Source organism: Calypte anna, chromosome 9 (genome assembly GCF_003957555.1).
Source record: "Calypte anna isolate BGI_N300 chromosome 9, bCalAnn1_v1.p, whole genome shotgun sequence".
NCBI classification, from domain to species: domain Eukaryota; kingdom Metazoa; phylum Chordata; class Aves; order Apodiformes; family Trochilidae; genus Calypte; species Calypte anna.
This window is the reverse complement of record NC_044255.1, coordinates 23,638,452-23,658,501: the sequence shown is the minus strand read 5'-3', so window position 1 is coordinate 23,658,501 and position 20,050 is coordinate 23,638,452. Positions and strand designations below refer to the sequence as shown.

The window sequence follows — 20,050 nt, the reverse complement described above, 5'->3', positions numbered from 1 at the left end:
GCTTGGTTCGTTGGTTTGGTTTGGTTTTGGTTTTTTTTTTGGGGGGGGGGAATGATATATCTTGATATATATAATTATGAGGCTAATCTTGAGGTTTTGCTTCAAATTTGTATTTTTCTCTTCAAAGATACCTCTAGTCTTTAGTTTCTAAATTAGTCAAACATCTGGGCAAACATGTAGGTATATTCCTCAGGGGATTGTAGTTCAATGCTTAGATCACACGGGGTTTTCTTGTTTATGTTAGCAAAGGAGACAGATCCCTTCAGTAGTTTGATTGCTTGGAGTGGAAGGGGAACAGCCAACTGAGATCATGCCAGGCAAGAGCACCAAAACCTCTACAGCAGCCCATCGGAGAGGCACAGAGCCCTCAGAGGAGGCCACCAGTGACATGGAAGTGGAAAAGGATGGTGCCAGGCAGCTTGGTGAAGCACCTCCAGCAGGTAGGTGGGCTTGTGGTGGTGTAGCAACTCGCTGATAGTGCCTGTTTAGCAGCAATTTAAGTTACCAACTGTTCCAGATAGGATTTGCTCTTTTCTCTTCTAGAAAGGAATATTGAATCTCCTGGCAAGTTTAAGCTTCTTTTGAAATGGTAAAGAGGGCTTGCAAAGAGTTAAAGTGTTTGGACCAGAGATTTAGTACAAGTGCAAAAGCAATTTGTAGAATTTCTCCTAATAAAGTCTTATTTCATGTTTTTGATCTGTAACATTGTACTTAAGATTGTTGTACAACAGCAGGGTTTCTCAAATTTATATGCAGCCAATGGTATGGGATTTCTTGGAATGGAATAAATGTCAAGTTTATTTACTTAACTCTTAAAATGATTTGACTTTCTTTTTCGTGAAGCAGTGTATTTTCTTGGGTTTCTTGAGTTGAGATTTTGCTGAAAACATCTGGAAAAACAGCAGTGTGCCTCGTCTTAGGTAGTTAGCCACGCAATTCCTGAAGCAAGGTATTTGACAACTCGATGGATATGTTGAAATTGGTGGCAAAAACTACTGTCTATTGGAAGAAAAAGTTGCTAGTAACTGTTGAAAAGCTGCTTTGCTTACAACTAGCTGATATCCAGGGGGCCAGTTTGTTTTCGTAACAAACTTCCTGTCTTTGCAGAGTAGTTGTGCTGTCATTACAGCTTTCAGAGCATTGTGCAGCGATCCCCAAATCTTGGAGAGTGACTTGTGAGCACGCTTGAAATGTGGCTTTACACTTATTAATTAGAAAGACTTTGCCTGGTTCAGATTTGGAGGCTTATTGTGAGGGTTGTAGCTATTGTAATTGCAGAGTGCCTTTTAAAGTGTGTTGGAATAAGAATTACATAATGAAAGAACAAACCCACTCGTGGATCGATGGGACATCTTCACTATCTCTTTTTTTAAAGATTCACCTCATGAAAAGAATTTGAATTCCCCTTGGCTCATTTTGAGAATTCCAGGCAAAAGTCTAGGCTGGGTTGATATAGAAATGATATTTGCTTTTCCAGTTGAACTTTTTCAAAGGTGTCTGGTTACTGAGAGCTTATAGCCTCTTTTTTTCTTTCTGTTTGTTTTGGATGGCTCGTAGCAGACTCGGATGAGGTGCTTGATAATCGAAGTTTAGAGGAGATTTTGGGTAGCATCTCTCCTCCCCCCCCTCCAGCAATGACCAATGAACCTGGTGCTCCTCGGCTCATGATAACTCATATTGTAAACCAAAACTTCAAATCCTATGCAGGGGAGAGAACTTTGGGACCTTTTCATAAGGTATCTTTCTTTTACCTTAAAACATATTTTAAAAATGAAGGTAAGACTTCACTGTCTGCTAGGATTACTTCCTGTATTTTTGTGTAAGCTCACCTCAAAACAACTGAAAACTATTTCAGTTTTAGAATTAACTTTTAGAGTGATATTCTAAATTTTCTTTATTGGGCAGTAGAGAAAACAGTTAAGTGCAACTCTCTGATGCTGTATAATTTTAATTTCTCAGTAAGCCTTAAAAAAACCCACACTTCTCTCTTTATTTCGTTTGCTGGATAACACTTAGGGGTGTGTTTGAAGAATGAGAATATTTCTTAGTGCCCACAAGAGACTTACGTGGCTAATCAAGAAACTTTCCTTCCAAGCATGCTTGCTGCATGCAGTATCACTTTGAGTTAACAAGTTAAAATTTAGAAAGCTGAGGTGTGTTGTTTTTTCCCTTAAATAAGTCCTTCTGCTTTACCCTGGGCAGTAAAAATTAAGCTATCAAGCAGTCTGCACTTTCAGAGAAATCACTGTGTTTAACTGCTCTCACATGAAGTGGGTGATGTACAGTGACTAGCATCTATTTCCTTGTGGATATCACTTTTTTTTTCCTTCTGTTATGCAGCGTTTTTCATGTATTATTGGGCCAAATGGCAGTGGGAAATCCAATGTCATTGATTCCATGCTTTTTGTGTTTGGGTATCGAGCACAAAAAATCAGATCCAAAAAACTCTCAGTGCTGATCCATTATTCTGACGAGCACACAGACATCCAGAGCTGCACTGTGGAAGTCCACTTCCAAAAGATCATTGACAAGGTATGTATGCTTCTGTTCAGAACAGGGGAGGCTTTTTGCTTCCAGTATTTGAAAGTTTTTTAATAGTTGTTTTAGCCTGAGCTGGGGAAAACTCCATAGCATGCTTAGTTTACCTTTAGGATGTGAAACATCAGCTCGAAGTTAATTAGCTTGAAAAGTTTCTTTATTGAATAGTGCAGTTCTTAAAATATTAGTAGGGATTCTTTTTTATTTTCTCAGAGACAACTGTCTGGTTCATACCCATTTAAAAACTTTTTAGAAATATGTAGCAATCATTTTAAGAAGTTGTTTTAGAGTTATCAGCTCTATTACCTCAAATAAATAAAACTTATTTCTGAAATTAACAAGACCCCTAAAATTTGGAAGTCTACATTTAGATATGTTACAGCTCCTTAAATTTATACTATGAACATATAGATTATGAAATAAAACACATTTCAGCAAGACTTTTTAAACCAATTAGAAACTATTTTAGTTGATCTAAATTTATAGAAAAATATAGAATGAATCTGAAACTTTTTATTTAGACTTTATAAACTGTAAAGATGTCTGCAATTTTGAAACAGATTTTTCATAGAAAATTCAGGCCCTTACATCCTACCACTAAATATTTTTCAACCTGATATTTTGTTTGAGTGAAATAAAAAGTGTAGGCAAATGAAAGAAATGTTTATTTTGCTTGATGTATTGATTAAAACTTATGGAACATTTTTGTTGATATATTTCAGTTACAGTGCAAAAAATTTATTTCTCCTGCTCACCAATTGTTGAATTTGGGCTCAGTCAAAATAGTGTGAACTATACATTGAAATTTCAGAAATTGTGTTGTTCCTGTGGCAGTATAAACAGCCTTTAAAGGAACTGTTCTAAGAGACAGATTTTTTTTTCCTTTGATTTGATTTACACCCACACATACCTTTTGCCTATATTTATAATAACTAGATTTAAAAATTACTGGTTTTGTTTTGTTTTGTTTTTCACTTAGCTCCTAGATGTTAACACAAAGTCAAGTTCATGATCTCTAATCATTTCTGCATGTACCAGATACCAATTTGATTATGCTCTGGGGTTAATCTGGGAAAGTGGTAGGCCAGATAAACTCTTTCCCAGATGCAGGCATTAATATTACATTTTTAAGTATAGAACCAGCTTTATTTTAGTTGCTGCTTTGTAGGGAAATCCAAGATATCTTTGGAAACTGAGGAGGTCGTATTTGTCACATCTTTAATGTTTTGCCTTTTTATCTTCTCCAGTTTCTCTTTAGAAGTGTTCAGCTAAAAGCAACTCCTTTTCCTAGCACTATAAAAGAGGAGTTTCAAATGCAAACAGGAGTTCAGTCATTCAGAACTCCCTAATCTGAAATTTAAAGGGTGGACAAGCACAGCCACTTTAAATTTGCAGTAGGCCTTTTCCTTTGTGATTTGAAACAGTGCTAAGAAAAAATTTTTTTTTCAAAGCAGCAGCTTGAATTAGAGGTGGGAAAGGCATCATATGAAGGACATGCAGTTTAAATTACTAGGGTTTTTTTTTAATTATTTTTAATCTTTTTTATTTTTGTTTTTTTTTAATTATTTTGAGATATGCAGCTTTAAGACAGTTCCCTCTTTTTCTAGACCCCTGAGTACAATTAATTGACTTAAAACCTGAGCATGATAAAACCTCTGTGCTTACTTAATAAATCTGAGGTAAACCTGTGATATAATAATTGCTTTTCTGGCTTTGTTTTTCCTCAAAACAGGAAGGAGATGATTACGAAGTCATTCCTAACAGCAACTTTTATGTATCTAGAACTGCTTATAGAGATAATTCTTCTGTCTACCACATCAATGGAAAGAAATCAACCTTCAAAGATGTTGGTATTCTTCTTCGAAGCCATGGAATTGATCTGGACCATAACAGGTTCTTAATTTTACAGGTTGGTGTATGAAAAAAAACCAATTTTAAGTAGAGCTGCATTTCCAGTCCTAGCTATAAAAAAAAAAATCTAGATTTTAACTCTTCTATTGGAGGCCTTAAAGTCCTTTAGCAGCACATCATGGTTTGCATGCTCTCAGAAAGATGCGAATCATTATTTGCTGCTTTAGAAATTTAAGGAAGATAAACAGTGGAAGATACTGATATAATTTTATTTTTTTTTCCTGTTAACAAATTTGTTTTCCTGACATGTGGATGACTAGAAGAGTTGTCATACTTGTTCCGCCCTAGCAGCACGTAAATATTGGTGTAGTAAAATAAACCTTAAACCCCAATATTATTGTGCTGCTTAAGCGTGGCAGAGATTCAGCAACTTGTTTATCCTTTAGGTAAAAATGCATCAATATTAACTTAAATCTTAATGATTCTCCTCTTATCTCCCCCTCTGATATACAGATATGGTTTTACTGGAGAAGTATGTATATAAAAATTAAATGTGCATAAAAAGTGAGTGCAAGAAAAAAAAAAGCAACACGTGAAGTGTACTTTTTATTTACACTTGTTTAACAACTGTAGAGGACACCAAGAATGGCAGGTTTAGAGCCAAGTCAAGCTATGGTTTTTAAAGCTACAGTTAAAAACCCATATTGTAAAAATTAATCATAGAAATTGCCAATATAAGAACCTTTTTATTCATGTTTCCCCTAATATTATAAGGCTTGCTGGCATGTTTGCTGTTTTAAACACAGGCTGAAGAGAACCACACTTATTTTTTCCTAATTTTTACATAATGAGAATTTTGCTGTGTGCTAAATTATTTAACACATAAATGAAATTAAACTCCTTGATGGAAGTACTTAAATATTAATTCAATTGAGTAACTATATCTCCCACTACCTGTAATTATTTTGCTACTATTACTACCAGGTCCCAAATCTACTCTGAAGGATCATGACCTAGAAAATCAGTGTACAGTGGGTGCCTCCCAAGGTCTGAAAGTTTTGGTGGAGTTTATTTGAGGCCTGGTTCTGTCAAAGAAGCTTCCAGTTCCCCTCTAAAAAAAAAAATATTCTAGATAGGTCACTGTGCTTGCTTCACTTCCTCAAGCCTTTTCGTGCAGCCCTTTTTTACAGTTACACCCACAAAAAGAGGATATATCTGTTTTGTAGTCTCCATGCCAGTTGATTATTCCCTCCAACACTTTATTCCTGCATTTTCTGTTTCAAGATGGAGTTAGATGTACCCCTAACAGAACAGCTGTGTTAAACAGCCTCTTTTTTCTAGACAGTTGTTCTGAAATGTCACTTTAGCAGAATTTCTAAAAGGGTGAGAATGCAGAGTCAAAGAGGGAGAAATGATGGTGCAGAAATACCTGTTAGCATGTTCTTTCACCACTGGGAAGGAGTATTGCTAAGATTTTAAAATTTATTTCATTTTCTACCCCCTAAATGTGATTTGTTTCCTTCTCCCATTAATTGTTTCCCTTGATGTTTTCACCAAGGAGCACACACACCTTTTCCTAAAAGCTTGAGTTTCATGCTTTCCACTTACACAGTGGGGAAAAAAAAGGGGTAATAACCAATATTAAGGCATAAACAGGGATTCCCCCTCTTATTTTTTTAATTTCATTCCACTGGACTCTTTGTGGGTCATGTATTATGAACAGCAGAGGAAACTACTGAGATTTTCTGTGTTTCTTTAGTCTTTCTGACTGAGGCAAGGTCCTTTCTCTTTGCATGTAAGGTTTTGCCTCTTTTTAAAGTGAAATTTACTTGATTTGGTGAGTCAAAGCTGAGTACATCTAGCAATATTTTCTACAAAATGACAGCAACACTTCAGAATCCTAATCCTAAAAATTAGGAAGTAAAGGAGACCATGTCAGAAAGTTAAGGCTGTGAACTGCTGTCACCAGGCTTGCCCTTTTTCCTCCAGTATTTTTCAAAGTAAGTTATTTAAAATTTGAGACAAGTGAGAGGTTTATTTAGCTTTTTACTCTTGTTGCAGCTACACAAATACCACCTTCAGTTTACCTTATCAAGTCAGAGTAATTTCTCATTTAAAATAAGGTATAAATATCTCATTTTTTCCTATGTCAGTAGGGTGTAATTAAAATATTTCACTTGGAATATAGATTTTTGGGTAAAAATATTAAGAATTATCAAATTCTGGTATTCAATAGTTAGTACTAAAGTGGTAACAGGAGATGTTACTACTACATGTAGTAACAAAACCTTTAGATATTTGCTTGTATCTTGCTAGCATATTTAGCATTACTCAGTGGAAAAGAGTTGCTTTTTAGGAGATTGATTTTTTTTAAATAAGTTTCCTATCCTCACTTAACCCTCTGTTTTGCACTCTTTCTGGCATTGCAGATTTTGGTGCCTTTGAGGATAAAATTTAAAAGCTTTTTAGAACATTTGAATTTTGTCAAAGTTAAGTAGGGAATGGTCCAGGTAATTCTGCTGATTCCATACTGAAAATATGAAGCTCAAATTACTGGGAGTAACATTACAAAAAAGACCTCAGGAAAACCAGAATATATAAGACTTAATTGAGTAGTTGTAGAAGTATTACACATTTTGTGCCTGAACCAGCTAATTGGAAAAAAAAATCTTGTTTAAAACTGGGTTTGGTTACAAGGGGATATTGCCAGCACTTAACAGGAGGGGTTTGTCATTTTTGTGATCCTGAAGTTCTAACACTGCATATTTCATGTTTTTAATAAATTGCTAAATGGTTTTAATACTTCAGGAAGAAGCAGCTGTTTAGTACATTTTGAATTTTTAATGGTTCAGGTCACAGCCTGAAACTGCAACAGGGAAAAAATGCAGCTTGTCACTTAAAAATTAAATAAATATGCTGAGCACTGGGGTAAAACCTAGCTGTTATTTTTTTGTCCTTCATACCTAAAGCCCCAGCTTCAGGAACTGATATATCTGGCAAGAGCAACAATTAAAATTATTTAGGTTTTGGGTTTTATTTTTTCTTAAAGATTTATTTGGACCATCAGTGTATGTAGAGAGAAAAATTGTGTGGGTTCTGGGCAAAAGTCTGAAGGTGAGTATGTTTGCTGTTGCTCAACAGTGACTCTTGTGAACAGGGTAACCTTGAGGCCAGAGAAAAAAATCAGCCTCTTTATCCTGGCTGGTTTGCTCTGAGGAATTGTTAAATAAATGGGGAGAACTTGAAGGAATGTCAGTTCTGGTCATCTCTGGGGAGCAAAGCGCACTGGCTGTGGACAGCAACCACTCACTGCCTGCTGGAATTGGCTGGGGCAGCCTTGCAAGGTAAGAAGTGTAGCTCCCACCCAGTGACTTTGGGAATGAATATTACAGAAAAAAATGGCACAAGAGTTTGAATGGATTTGGTGCTAAAAGACTGTGTTGTGTCTTGGTGTGTGAGCTGATTTTAATTCACTTTAGGAGCTGCTTTCTTTCAAACAAATTGGAACTGTTTTAAGCAAATTTTGTACTAATTGCAGTAATATTTCACTTAAATGTATTTTAAACACATAATTAAAATATTCTCATGTATGTAATCCTGAGCAAGTATAAACAGCTACGGTGATTTATTTATTTTTTTTTTGTAACTGATAGGAACAGCACTTTGGAATGTACTAAATCTTATCCTATGGCAAGATTATGTTGCCAGAAAGGAAGTTTAGTCAAGTTTTTCACCTGCTGCTTTGTGGAAATAGTGTAGGAGCCTCTGGTTCAGTGTATTGGAGAGGAAATGAGGGAGAGCAGATTTTCTCCTCACTTTGAGATAAGCCCCAAGTTCTCAATTGTTGAGGTTGCTTTCCTGATGGAGACACAGCAAGCTCTGAGCTAAAGCAGCTTGTGGTGCTGAGGAGAGGTTTGTTCTGGAAAGGTCAAGGACAGCTGAGCTGAAGTGGCAGGCAAAATTAAAGCAAGTGTGATAATGTAATTAAGTAAAACCAGACTCTCTGAATAAAATATTAAGTAAGAATAAAGCCTGAGTGATTTATAGAGTGCAGAATCAATTTCAGTGCTCAGACATGAGGGATGCTCATGGGTCCATGTGCAGTTTCAAACTGAATTCTCCTCCATGATCAGAAAAGTCTCCCTGGGTGATTCATGGGCTTTGTATTTTGCACATTGCAACACAACGTTGTAACCACTGGGTATGAAGCTTTCTTCAGCAAATAGGAAAAGTGGAGAAAAATCCTTTTTCTAGGGCCAGTGATTAATTGAGGGTGATCAATTAAATAGGTTAATTAGAACTTACCAATAATCTTGAAGTCAGACATTGGAGGTTGGACAATAACTGACTTAGAGTCCAACGTGACTCTAGATTTGCACTCAATTTGTATTCTTGTATTAAATACAAGAATGTCCTTAAGAAATCTTCTAAAATTAGACAGATGTGCAAACAGCTTGACAAAGGCTACTTTTAAATTATTTCCAGAGTGCAGAATAGTAGTTTTGTGCAAACAACTGAATGTTGTATAACAAGCTAATTCTAATTTTCCCCTCCTCTTTGCACAGTAGTGGCCTTGTAGGTTTGTGTGTGTGTATTTATGATTTATTTGACTCTCTTGATTTCCCACCTACCTTATAACACTTCTCTTGGAAGGCAGAGCATGAAGTTGAGTATTTAATACTTTCTCCCCTCCTGTGGATTTGCCATCTGGTAAAAAGGAAGGGTAAAAATGAGATAAAGTGGCTGCAAGCATTAAGTAATAGTAGCAAATAATATGGAATTGAAAGAAACCCAACAAACTGCTCTGGTTTACAGCAAGAGCTGAGTTCCAGGCAGATTTCCAGGAGAGGAAGAATAAGGTTACAGGAATATTGGTCATCTGTGTACTTAGCTTCCAAGGTCCATGGCCATAGAATTCCTCATCAGCACTACCTGGAGAGGGGGAAATGGGCACATTCACAAAGTCACATTGAAATTATCATATAGAAAATGGAAGAAACACAAAACTGGCACTTATTTTAGCTATTCCCTATATTTTAATATATCATTTTGAGAAAATAAAAATAAAATCAGGAAAAAGTGAAGTGCCAGCACTGTTTGATAGTGTAGTGTAAGAGAAATTAGTAATAGTAAAGGGTTGAAACCAGTATAGATAATATATAGGGAAATATAAAGAATCACCTCACATTGCTACCTCTTATACATGATAAAACCACAGTTTGGGTGCCTTCCTATTATCAAGAATTACACAGAATATCCAGGAAAAATAATTTTGTGCACTTGCAACTCTGGCAGGTGGCTGGTGAAGTTACTTATCCACAGCCCCTTTGCTCTGAGAGAACTATTTCACCATTTAAAACATACTGACACATTGCTCTTTTCTATAAAATAAGATGAAATTCTAAACTTGACTATTATTTGATGAAGAGAACTCTGCCTTGTGCTGGGTCAGTTCTCTCCAGCCTTCCATATAAAGTCAGGAAGAATTCTGGATGTGGTGGCTACAGCAAAGCTCTTCAGGTCACTGCTTAAAGGAGAAGTTCTGGTGATCACCTGCTGCCTGACAAGAGAACCCTCTTGTTTCAGAGCTCCCTGTGCTATGAATTTAATTAAGAAGTCACATAGTCCTTTTTTGGGGAACAAAGATTCCTGCTTAAACCATTTGAATGTAAAATCCAACGTGCTGAAATATTTATTTTTTTTATACATAGATATAAAACATCTTGAGACCATCTTGTGATGCTTGACAAGCTGTAGGATATTCTGACAGCTGTCTGCATTTGCACATCACTTAATGAAATGGGATTCTGTCATTCTGTAAAGTTGCAAACTAATTCATTTAACCAGTTAATTTAGTAAGCAATTTGAATATGCATATCAGCAGTATCCAGAAGTTATAAGATTATTGTAGCTGTGCTGTAACAAGTGTTGTGCTCTGGATTAAGTGCAGCCTGCTGCTTCCCATCCATCCAGAGATTTTGGACTCATTGACAAAACTTCCTTTTATGTGTGTTCAAAAAGCTTTAAAAGCTTGCCTGGTATCAAAAGTATGCTACCATTACAGTGCAACTAATAAAACATTGTGAATTTTAAAATAAAAGCTGTGGTTGCCTTAAAAATACCAAATATCACAGCCACAGTCATCAGATCTAAAAGTTTGTGTTAGTGTCATGTAATCCTGAAACAAAGTTCTCTCTTTTGACCATAACCCCAGCCCACAGCTTTCTCTCCAAGTACTGAAAAACATCTGTTAGAAGGCAGGAATTAGAAAGTGGAGAGATTGTAGGAGTTTGGCTTATTTTACTGCTCTTTACTGCAGATGCTGGTAGGAGCAACATTCTGAAATGAAGCTCTCATCTTGGTTCCATGCAGAACCCCAGCTAGGGAGATTTGCCATCAAGATATGAGGGGGTGAACCTAAAATGCTGAAACTTCAACTTTTTTTCTAAGAGGAAAAGATCCAGGCTGTTGTGGAGGTGTTCCCTCTTTGCAGTTGGCTTCCTTTGTACAACTTTGAGAAGTAAGAAGGCTTTCTTCCTGCCCAGAACCTGAGGTTCTGGGAGAAAATGTAACCAAAAGGAAAGGATTTGTACAAGAAAGGATTTGTCTGATTTGCCAGTATTGAAAAAAAATTGCCAAAAATTGCAAGACAACAACTGGAACAGAAAATTCCCCTCAGAAAACACCCAAACTACTCCCACCCACCCCAGTGTGCTCCACAGTTCCATCTTCTGGCTTCCAAGCTACAAAATTCCCTTGTAACAATCCATGTTTTAATGTGTTTAATGTACCAATCTATGTTTTAATGTGTCTCTGCTTTGCTTAAAAACATCCTTGATGTGTGGGTTTTACCTCAAAAATGAGTTCAGTCTGTTGGATTGTATGGGATTGTGCTAATCTAGCCCAAGGTTTTCAGCACTTTATTTTGACATTAGAAATCAAATAATCAGCCAACATCCTGGAAAATTGTTTTTACATCTTTGCTGCCCTAATTATTCCGTGGAAGGCCAAGAAAATGGCTCTGCAGATGTTGGAGTAAGAGTTGAGCTGACAAAACTTAGTGTTTTAGGTGTTTGCCCCCACATTTTCAGGGGTGAGAAGTCTGAGAGCTCCAGGAACATCTGGTCAGAACATGGGGAAGTTTTCCCAACCAGAGAAATAAGTATCACTTCTTCATCAAGAGTTTTAAGGTTGCTGTCAGTAACTTTGCAGTGTCAGAGGATTTTTGCTAACCCTGTCTTGTTTCATACCTAAATTTTAAGATTCTAACCTGCTGGTTTTGTTCTGAAACTCCCATCATTCCCATTCCAGCACCACAAGGAGGTCAGAACTGGCCCACACCAAGCAGTTTGATAACCTGGTTGAAAATTCAGATTGTTCTGTGCCTTAAGACATGTGGTAAACTCAGATTAAAAGCTTTCTGTTCTGACAGGATTTGTTTCAAGAAATGACTGTGGAATCTGGAGAAAGTAAGAGTTCTAAGAAATGAGGTAATAGAGAGTTTAGGGCATTGTATGAATGCAGAAGAGTGGGTGGACCACATATGAAGTGAAATTAGATGAATTCCATCTATAATAGGTGTCTTAAATGGCCAGCATTCCTAAAATACTGCTAGGATGCAAGTATCACTTCTACCAAAATGCATGGGCTCAAACTACCTAGACCTGCCAGCCTCTGCCCATGAAAACAGTGACAGAACAAACTTGTCCCAGTTTGTCAGATGCCTTTCTGGGCACCCACCCCACAGCATCCTCAGTGTTTGGACACAGAAGCCCAGGCACTCCTGGTTGGTGTATTTAATGCTGCTGCTGACCCTCTCATAATCATTGATTTTCAAATGGGTAATTGTATGATAAGCAATTTTTACTCTGGTTTTTGAGAGCTTTTCTGATTTATTTCCCCTTTTTTGCTTTTCTGCACCATAAATTTGGAAAGCACCTTGAACATCATAGCAGTGAAACCATTCACCTCCTCAAGAGTCCAGCCATGCAAGGGAAAGCAGAATCTCCCTGTTCCAGAATCTCCCTTTCCCAAGTTCCTTGAAGTTATTCCTCATGTTTTTCACTAGAAAAGTGGTTTTCCAATGAGAATGGTTCTTGCCCTTTGTTTCTAACTTTGCAGTCTGCTGGCAAGGTTTCTCATGATTTGCCAGAGCTCTGAGTTAATTTTATTGCTTAGAAAGTTCTCCACAGATAAACTTGGGTTCTCTTGTGTTCTGCTGCCAGGGATGTGCCAGCATCCACTGATAACTTCACTCTGACGTGGGCACACAAAGCAGAAACTGAAATTAGGGTTGGAATTCCATTTAGAGTCCTTGCTCTGAATGTTGAACCATCCCTAAATGCTCAGTGGATCCCTGAGGCTTTTCCATAGGGTGATCCCTTCCCTTCAGGGATGTTTGATTCTTGGTTAGCTGTCTGCCAGTGCCACCAGTGTCTTTCTGGTGACATCCATTTTGACTGTCTTCTCATCTAAACAGGATTTTTGTAGTATTATTATTTTTCATTTGCACATTGCTCTCTCTCCTCTCAGGAATTTATGCTTGTGAGCTAGAGGAAGTGAATTCACTGAGGCAGTGAATTAAAAGCCTTTCCTGATGGTCTCTTCTGAGCCTTTTAAAGTCAGGTGTACCAGCTTTGCTGAGCATGCCCAAGCTTGTTTGCAACAAATGTCTGCTGCTTGGTTTCACTTTCAGTAAAGCTGTCCGTGTTTTGAAAGATCTTGTATTAGATAAGTGAGCAAGGGTGCTTTCTGTGGCTTTTATTGTTGTTTTGTTGTAATTCAAATAATGGGATCAAACAATAAGCACGACTGAAAAGCTAGGAAACAGTTAAATTGACTGCCAGGTTTTACCAGAAGGCAGAGTTCTAAACTGTGGGTTTTTTTCCCCTATTAATCCTTGTCATGGCTAATTGCAAGAAGAGCAGGTACAACTTTTTCTGTCTCCTTTACCCATTAAAATAGCTGGAAGCTTTTTTATTTCATAATGTTTTAACTGTAGGAGTGGGCTAAGCAGATCTCTTAATATATCAACTTGATAAATAATCATAAACAATACTCTGACTACTCAATAATTTATGTATTCTATATTATATATTTTAATTATATATTTATACACTCTTATTACTCAATAATTTATATATTCTAAATGTTTCCATTTTTACCCTTGCTAAGCAAAGAGTCCAGGAATGTCAGTAGCTCCATCTGCATCTCTCCCCATGACATGAAGGATGTGTAATTCTGAACTTCTTTGGTGCCTTGAGGATTGTTACTGGGCAGCCTGATGTGTCCAGTTCCCCTGCTTTACCTCCTCAGGGCTCATTTCACCTTTGCCAGTTTCTCCCTTGAGCTTTTCAAGATTTTATTGTAGGTCTGGCCTCAGCTGAAGTCACCAGAAATTCCTGCTCATATGAAATGGATTTATTTACCAGAGAGACAAACAACCCCCTGATTTCTTGATTTATGAGGTTCTAGAGTTAGATACAACTGGATTACACTTGATTACTTATTTACTATTTCATTAAACATGGTAGTTATCCCACATGACATAGCTGAGGTGTGGAGAACTCTCACAACAACATTACCATCTTTCTTGGATGGACTTCAAGATGGATAATTATATTTAAAAAGTGACTGGCATTCCTTGCTTGCCCATAATTCCTGTCCTGGGGTTAAATGTAGGGTAGAACACCTAACCCCAGTGATACATATGCTATAAAATCTACATTTAAAACAACTATACATATAAATATAAATTGTTAGACTTGATGCTCAGCACCTGAATTCAGTGTCTTTTCTGTGATTGCTTTCTCTTGGGTGTGAAGAGAGGAAATACCTCAATGCAGGAAGAAACAAAGAATGAGCAGTGTCACTGGCACTGGATTTTAGCAGGGAAATCCTGTTTAACCTGGCAAGGGGGCATTGGACTGGCAGATTTCACTGGAATACAGCTGCAGTTATTAGGACACTAATTCTTGGGCTTTTTGATCTCTGCAAGAAATAAAAATAAAGGTTGGGGGTTGTTTTTGGTTTTGTTTGGGTTGGGTTTTTTTTTTTTTTCCTTGTCTAACCTGCTGATACTTTTTAGGAACAGCAGTTACCAGAAAATAAAAGCTTATTTGCATTTAACTTCTAGAAATTAAAATTAAAAAACAAACAAACAAAAAAAAACCCACCAACAAATAAAACAACGAACAATCCCACCCTCAAGAAAACCACCCCTGACCTCTGCCTGCTTTACTCTAACAAAGGAATTCTGTGCAAGAAAGACTTAATAAATACCAGTTCTTATTTTACAAACCTTGCAGAACTTTGCTTTTTCCCTTCTCCTCAGCCCAGTGCTATTCAGTGATGTGACTGAGGGGCAAAAAAAGGCCAGGAAGTTGTAGCTGAAGTTCAGGAATATTTTATCCTCACTTGCAGGTCTGACACTGCTCACCTAGAGATCTGCCCTTTGGCTTCTGTGTCTCCTTTCTGCTTCTCCCTAAATCTCCACCTTTCTGTTCTGGTAAAGTTCCTCCTCATCCCTCTGATAGAGCCTCAGCTCAAGGAGCAGCCAGCAATGACAACTGAATTTTTAACTTTATTTTCACTCTTTTTTTTTTTTTTCCATGCATGGCTCAGACACTGGAATAGAAATTTTACTTTGTTTTGGTTTAAAATTTTGTCAGTTCTAAAATGAAATGAAAAGCTTTAATCCAGTTTGTTATTCCATGGGTTTAACACTTGGTCACCAAGGCCAGCACTGGTATTCTGCACTACTTCATACTTACAACTAAGACCTCTCTTGTCATGTTCCTAACTACCCAGTTTTTTCAAGGGTGAGTAGTTTTTCCTCAGCATTCTCTTTATTTAATTTTTGCAGTTTGTGTCACATCTGTTCTTGATCCTGATCCCATTTTATTATGGGATAATCAACCTCATGTCTGCACCTGCTGATAGATGAGCAGGGAGTTTACAAACTAGAATCTCTATTTTGAAATATGTCCTAAGCATAAAACATTGATATTGGGGGGGGTTTGTTGTATGATGAAGAGTAACTAAAAATGAACAGTGCTTGTTCTTGTCATAGTTGAATCTTTCCCATTTCTTATTTTAAAAAGTAAATAAATAATTGTTCTTCTTCAGCTTCATAATTTAAAGTAAATGCTATACATAAAGGAAAATTAATTGAAGGAAGCCTGATCCTTAAAGAGAGTTTTTCTTTTCCCAACAAGGAGTCTCAGTTGTATGAATTATAAGTCCAGTTCATCCATCAGACATGTTTTTATGGACCTTCTGTTTTCTAAAGAGAACCCTCAGGGACTTCAATCCTGATTAAGCCACCTGAAGACTATTGGGTGTTATATTCTACATATCATAGAATCATAGAACTGGCTGGGTTGGAAGGGACCTCAGAGATCATCAAGTCCAAGCCTTGATCCACTCCCCCCGTGGTTCCCAGCCCATGGCACTCAGTGCCACATCCAGGCTCTTTGGAAAGATCTCCAGACACGGAGAATCCACTACTTCCCTGGGCAGCCCATTCCAATGCCTGATCACCCTCTCCAGAAAGAAATTCTTTCTCATCTCCAACCTAAACCTCCCCTGGCACAACTTGAGACCCTTTGTGCCCTCTTGTCTTGCTGAGAGTTGCCTGGGAAAAGAGCCCAACCCCCCCCTGGCTCCAACCTCCTTTCAGGGAGTTGCAGAGAGTGATGAGGTCTCCCCTGAGCCTCCTCTTCTCCAGCCTCAACACCCCCAGCTCCCTCAGCCCTTCCTCACAGCAATTCTGCTGGATCCCTTCACAGCCTCCTTGCTCTTCTCTGCACCTGCTCCAGCACCTCAAGCTCCTTCCTGAACTTCCTGAGGGGCCCAGAACTGGACACAGGACTCAAGCTGTGGCCTCCCCAGGGCTGAGCAGAGGGGCAGAATCCCTTCCCTGGACCTGCTGGCCACGCTGTTCCTGAGCCAGCCCAGGATGCCATTGGCCTTCTTGGCCACCTGGGCACACTGCTGGCTCATGTTCAGCTTCCTGGCAATCTTGAAGACTACTGGCCTAGAGGGCATGCTTTATTCTCCTCTTCTTTTTTTAGGATGGGGAAATAGATTTTGAATGAGTAGAGCAATGAGGGAATTTGTAGACCTGAATGTTGCCTTCAGAAGATGGTTTTTATTCCCATCACTACCATGCACTCCTTGGAGGAAATTGTTATTTATTTTGAGCTTTATTATCTCAAATCTATTGCTACAGTTTGATTACTGCATTGCTTTGTTCTTATCATGCTAGAATATGGTCACATCCCTGCATTCCAGAAATGCATTTTTTTTCAGAATTAAAGAAGGGGGGGAAAAAAAAAATTAAGAAAAGAAAACATCCAACTTTTCTTTTCCAAGGGGGAAGTTGAGCAGATTTCAATGATGAAGCCAAAAGGCCAGACTGAACATGATGAAGGCATGCTGGAATATTTGGAAGATTTAATAGGATCTGCAAGGCTCAAAGATCCTATCAAAACTCTGTGTCGCAGAGTAGAGGTTTTAAATGAGCAGAGAGGAGAGAAGGTGAGTCTCACAAGTTCTGAGTGACTTCTAAATGAAAATTAAAAAGATAAAAAGTCAGCTTTGACTCTTTCTGATCCAGCTAAACAGAGTTAAATTGGTGGAAAAAGAAAAGGATGCCTTGGAAGCAGACAAGAATAAAGCCATTGAATTTCTTAGCCTGGAAAACAAAATGTTTAAAGAGAAGAATCGGATCTGTCAGTACTATGTGTAAGTACTTCTCTAAGGTTTTGCCTTTAATGTGGTGTTAATCTCTGCTTCTGTGTCTCTGGACTAGAAATATTTTGCATTTCTTAGCAGCTGTGTCAGTCCTTCACAATTAGTTGAATAGCATGTGGAAAATAAGAGACCATTTTCATAAAAGTCTTTAAAAAACCAACCTCAAAACACTACCAATAAAAAAATGAAACCAAAAACCTGCTTGTCAGCTTTTTACAAAGGAAAGTAGTCTGGCAAAATCATCTCTTGCAGCTTTATACTTCATTTGAGAATCTAGATTGCTTAAAGAGTATTTTTCATCTGAAGTGTTTAAGTTATTTTTCCTTACTGGTTCTGTATGCTTGGCAAGGTCACTCAAAACTGGACGTTAGGACTTAGTTACAGATAAGATTGGAAGTAAATATTCATTGAGAATCTCAGTTTTATGGAATAAAGTGGAGTTCCTTGGTTTGGTTTGGTTTTTTTTTCCTAGCTATGACCTGAAGAAACGAATCAATAAAATGGAAATGCAGAAAGAAGAAGTTAACAAAGAAACAAAAGACATTAATGAGAAGAGCAGTCAGCTTGCAGATCAGATGAGAACCAAGAATAAAGCTTTGAAAGAACTTGAAAAGTAAGTAATCCAGGTACAGGTTCTTAGCCTGAGTGTCCTGAGTTTTGTACATTCTGCAGGAGGGAGCAGGATTTGCAGAAAAAGGGGGAGGAATCACTGTTGCTTGGGGAGATGATCAAACCCAGGCAGCAGGGCTGGGTTTTTCAGTAGTTTTTCCACCCAAAACTTGTGGTATATCTCAACATTCCCTGGCTGGTGGGGACTAAATTTTTATTTATTTTTTTTTAATACTCCTTGGTTTGATTTGGTTCTGCAGGTTTCTTCTATGGAAGAAATCTTGATAATATTCACAGTTACAAGAAGGTCTAATTTCTGTTAAAGTAAATACATTTTAATATCAATTTAAAGAAAAAATTGGGGGATTGTTTTAGGTTTCTAGATCCACAGCCATAATGCTTAGGTACATGGATGTCAGGTATTCTTCCCTATTTCCTTAGGGATCTTTGATGGATAAATTGGTTTCCTAAAATGGATTTATCTGGGTGCAATATCACCCTTCTCATCCTCTGAAATCTTGGTATTTGTCAGAGGTGTGAATAACAAACTTCTCTCAAATTAAAAAAAATCTGAACATGTGTTTAATGTTGCTTTGTTAGCTTATTTTTTTCTGATGAAACATTGAAGTACTGTGAATGAAGTAGGTGTTGCATGTTGTTATTCAGAAGAACTGAGTAACACAGGTTTAAATTCTATATTCTTAGTTATTAAGCTAAGTTCTACCAGCATGGTTTTATAGGGGATGGAGTAGGTGACTTTTTCTTTATTTCCCTTTAGGAAACTCAACAAAATTACAGCATTCATAGAGGAAAACAAAGAAAAATTTACTCAGTTGGATTTGGAGGATGTGAAAGTAAGGGAAAAGCTAAAACATGCCAAAAGTAAGGCTAAAAAACTGGAGAAGCAACTTCAAAAGGACAAAGAAAAGGTAGTGTGAACTGCACTTGGGTTTTCTTACACAAATGGAATTGCTCCAGATGGAAACACCTTTGTGCAGCTGGGATAAAACACCACAGGACACCATTTTGTGCAACAGAATTTTGTGTAATTTGTTTCTTTGATCAGATATTTAATGTTGTTTAAATCAGCTGGGAATTTCCACTGCAAATCACTTACTGAAGTGATGCAGGGGAGGCTGTGGCCAGTGGGACCAGGCTGCTTGCTGTCCAAACTCAGAAACTTTGCTCCTACTTCTAAGCTCTGGTTGGAGGTCTCAAGGCTTTCCCAGCATCTTTTTATGATGTTTGTTGAGATAACAGGAATGCTGCCTGTTTTCACAGTTCCTACCTTGTCAAAACTTTTATTTCCCCCCCTTTTCCTAGTTAATGTAGTGGAGATATTTTACCAGGTTGGTTGTGGCCAGCTGCTACAGACTGTAAATCACTCTTTGGATCTAGAGTGGCCTTCTGAAAGCAGTTATTTAAGAATTAAGGCTCACTGTGGTTCAGATTCTTGTGTTTAAAGCTGTTTTACTGCCATGGCTTTTCTCTGCACAGAGCTGAGCAAGTCAAATCCTGGCTTCCTACTGGAGTCTCTCCTGCAAAAAACCACATGAGGGCTTAAGCTGCCTCTGACTTCCATGTGGCACTGGAAAGGCAGGGCTTAAAGATAAGGGAAAAGTTGTTACTTCCAGTGGGAGAGGAGGTTTAAAGGCTTTTCCTTTTGCAGGTAGAAGAATTTAAAAATGTCCCTTCCAATAGTGAAAAAGCAATCAGTGAAGCAAGGGCTAAGAAAGAGCTGCTTGAAAAGGCAAAGGAGAAGGAAGAACTAAAACTCAAGCAGGTTATGGACAGCCTTAAGGAAGAGACACGAGGACTTCAGAAAGAAAAAGAGGTTTGGAGTGTTTTGACTTAGCACCCTGTGTACAGCTTTTACACTTAGGAGTGAAGGGATCACAAGGTAGTTGTGAAATACTATTTTATATGATAAATACACTGATTCATGTGCTACTTCAGTGGAGCCTAATGGGAAATAATTTGAATTTATAATCAGAGCTAAATCATTAAGTTGTCTGCTTACAGTGATCAGGTGTCATGTGTATATAGTGAATCATGTATCTATATGAAATAATTCTACACTTGCAGTATTTTAACACACTCTGGTTTTCTCTCTTGGATTCCTGACCCTTTCCCATAGCTGTCACCTGTCTGAGTGAATAAGTAACTACAACAACACCTGGTTATTGTTGGGTATATTTAGCTGTTCAGTCACTAAACACCTGGAGGCTGGAAATTTGTCCTGTAAATTGGGGGGGGATTATTTTCTGCACTCTGAAAACACAGTTTCTCCACTTGA

At 37.7% G+C, this 20,050-nt stretch overlaps 1 protein-coding gene across 1 annotated transcript in view; it reads left to right on the top strand.

Moving 5' to 3' along the window:
- The first annotated feature begins 285 nt into the window (after positions 1-285).
- SMC4 (structural maintenance of chromosomes 4) overlaps positions 286-20,050 on the top strand; it is a 29,625-nt gene continuing 9,860 nt past the window's right edge. Inside the window, exons 1-9 of the mRNA XM_008500262.2 lie at positions 286-440; positions 1,558-1,736; positions 2,341-2,532; positions 4,271-4,447; positions 16,765-16,929; positions 17,009-17,136; positions 17,618-17,758; positions 18,533-18,683; positions 19,424-19,588. Of these exons, the coding sequence (XP_008498484.1) occupies positions 311-440; positions 1,558-1,736; positions 2,341-2,532; positions 4,271-4,447; positions 16,765-16,929; positions 17,009-17,136; positions 17,618-17,758; positions 18,533-18,683; positions 19,424-19,588 (1,428 nt within the window). The 5' untranslated portion in view covers positions 286-310. The remainder of the gene's footprint in view (positions 441-1,557; positions 1,737-2,340; positions 2,533-4,270; positions 4,448-16,764; positions 16,930-17,008; positions 17,137-17,617; positions 17,759-18,532; positions 18,684-19,423; positions 19,589-20,050) is intronic.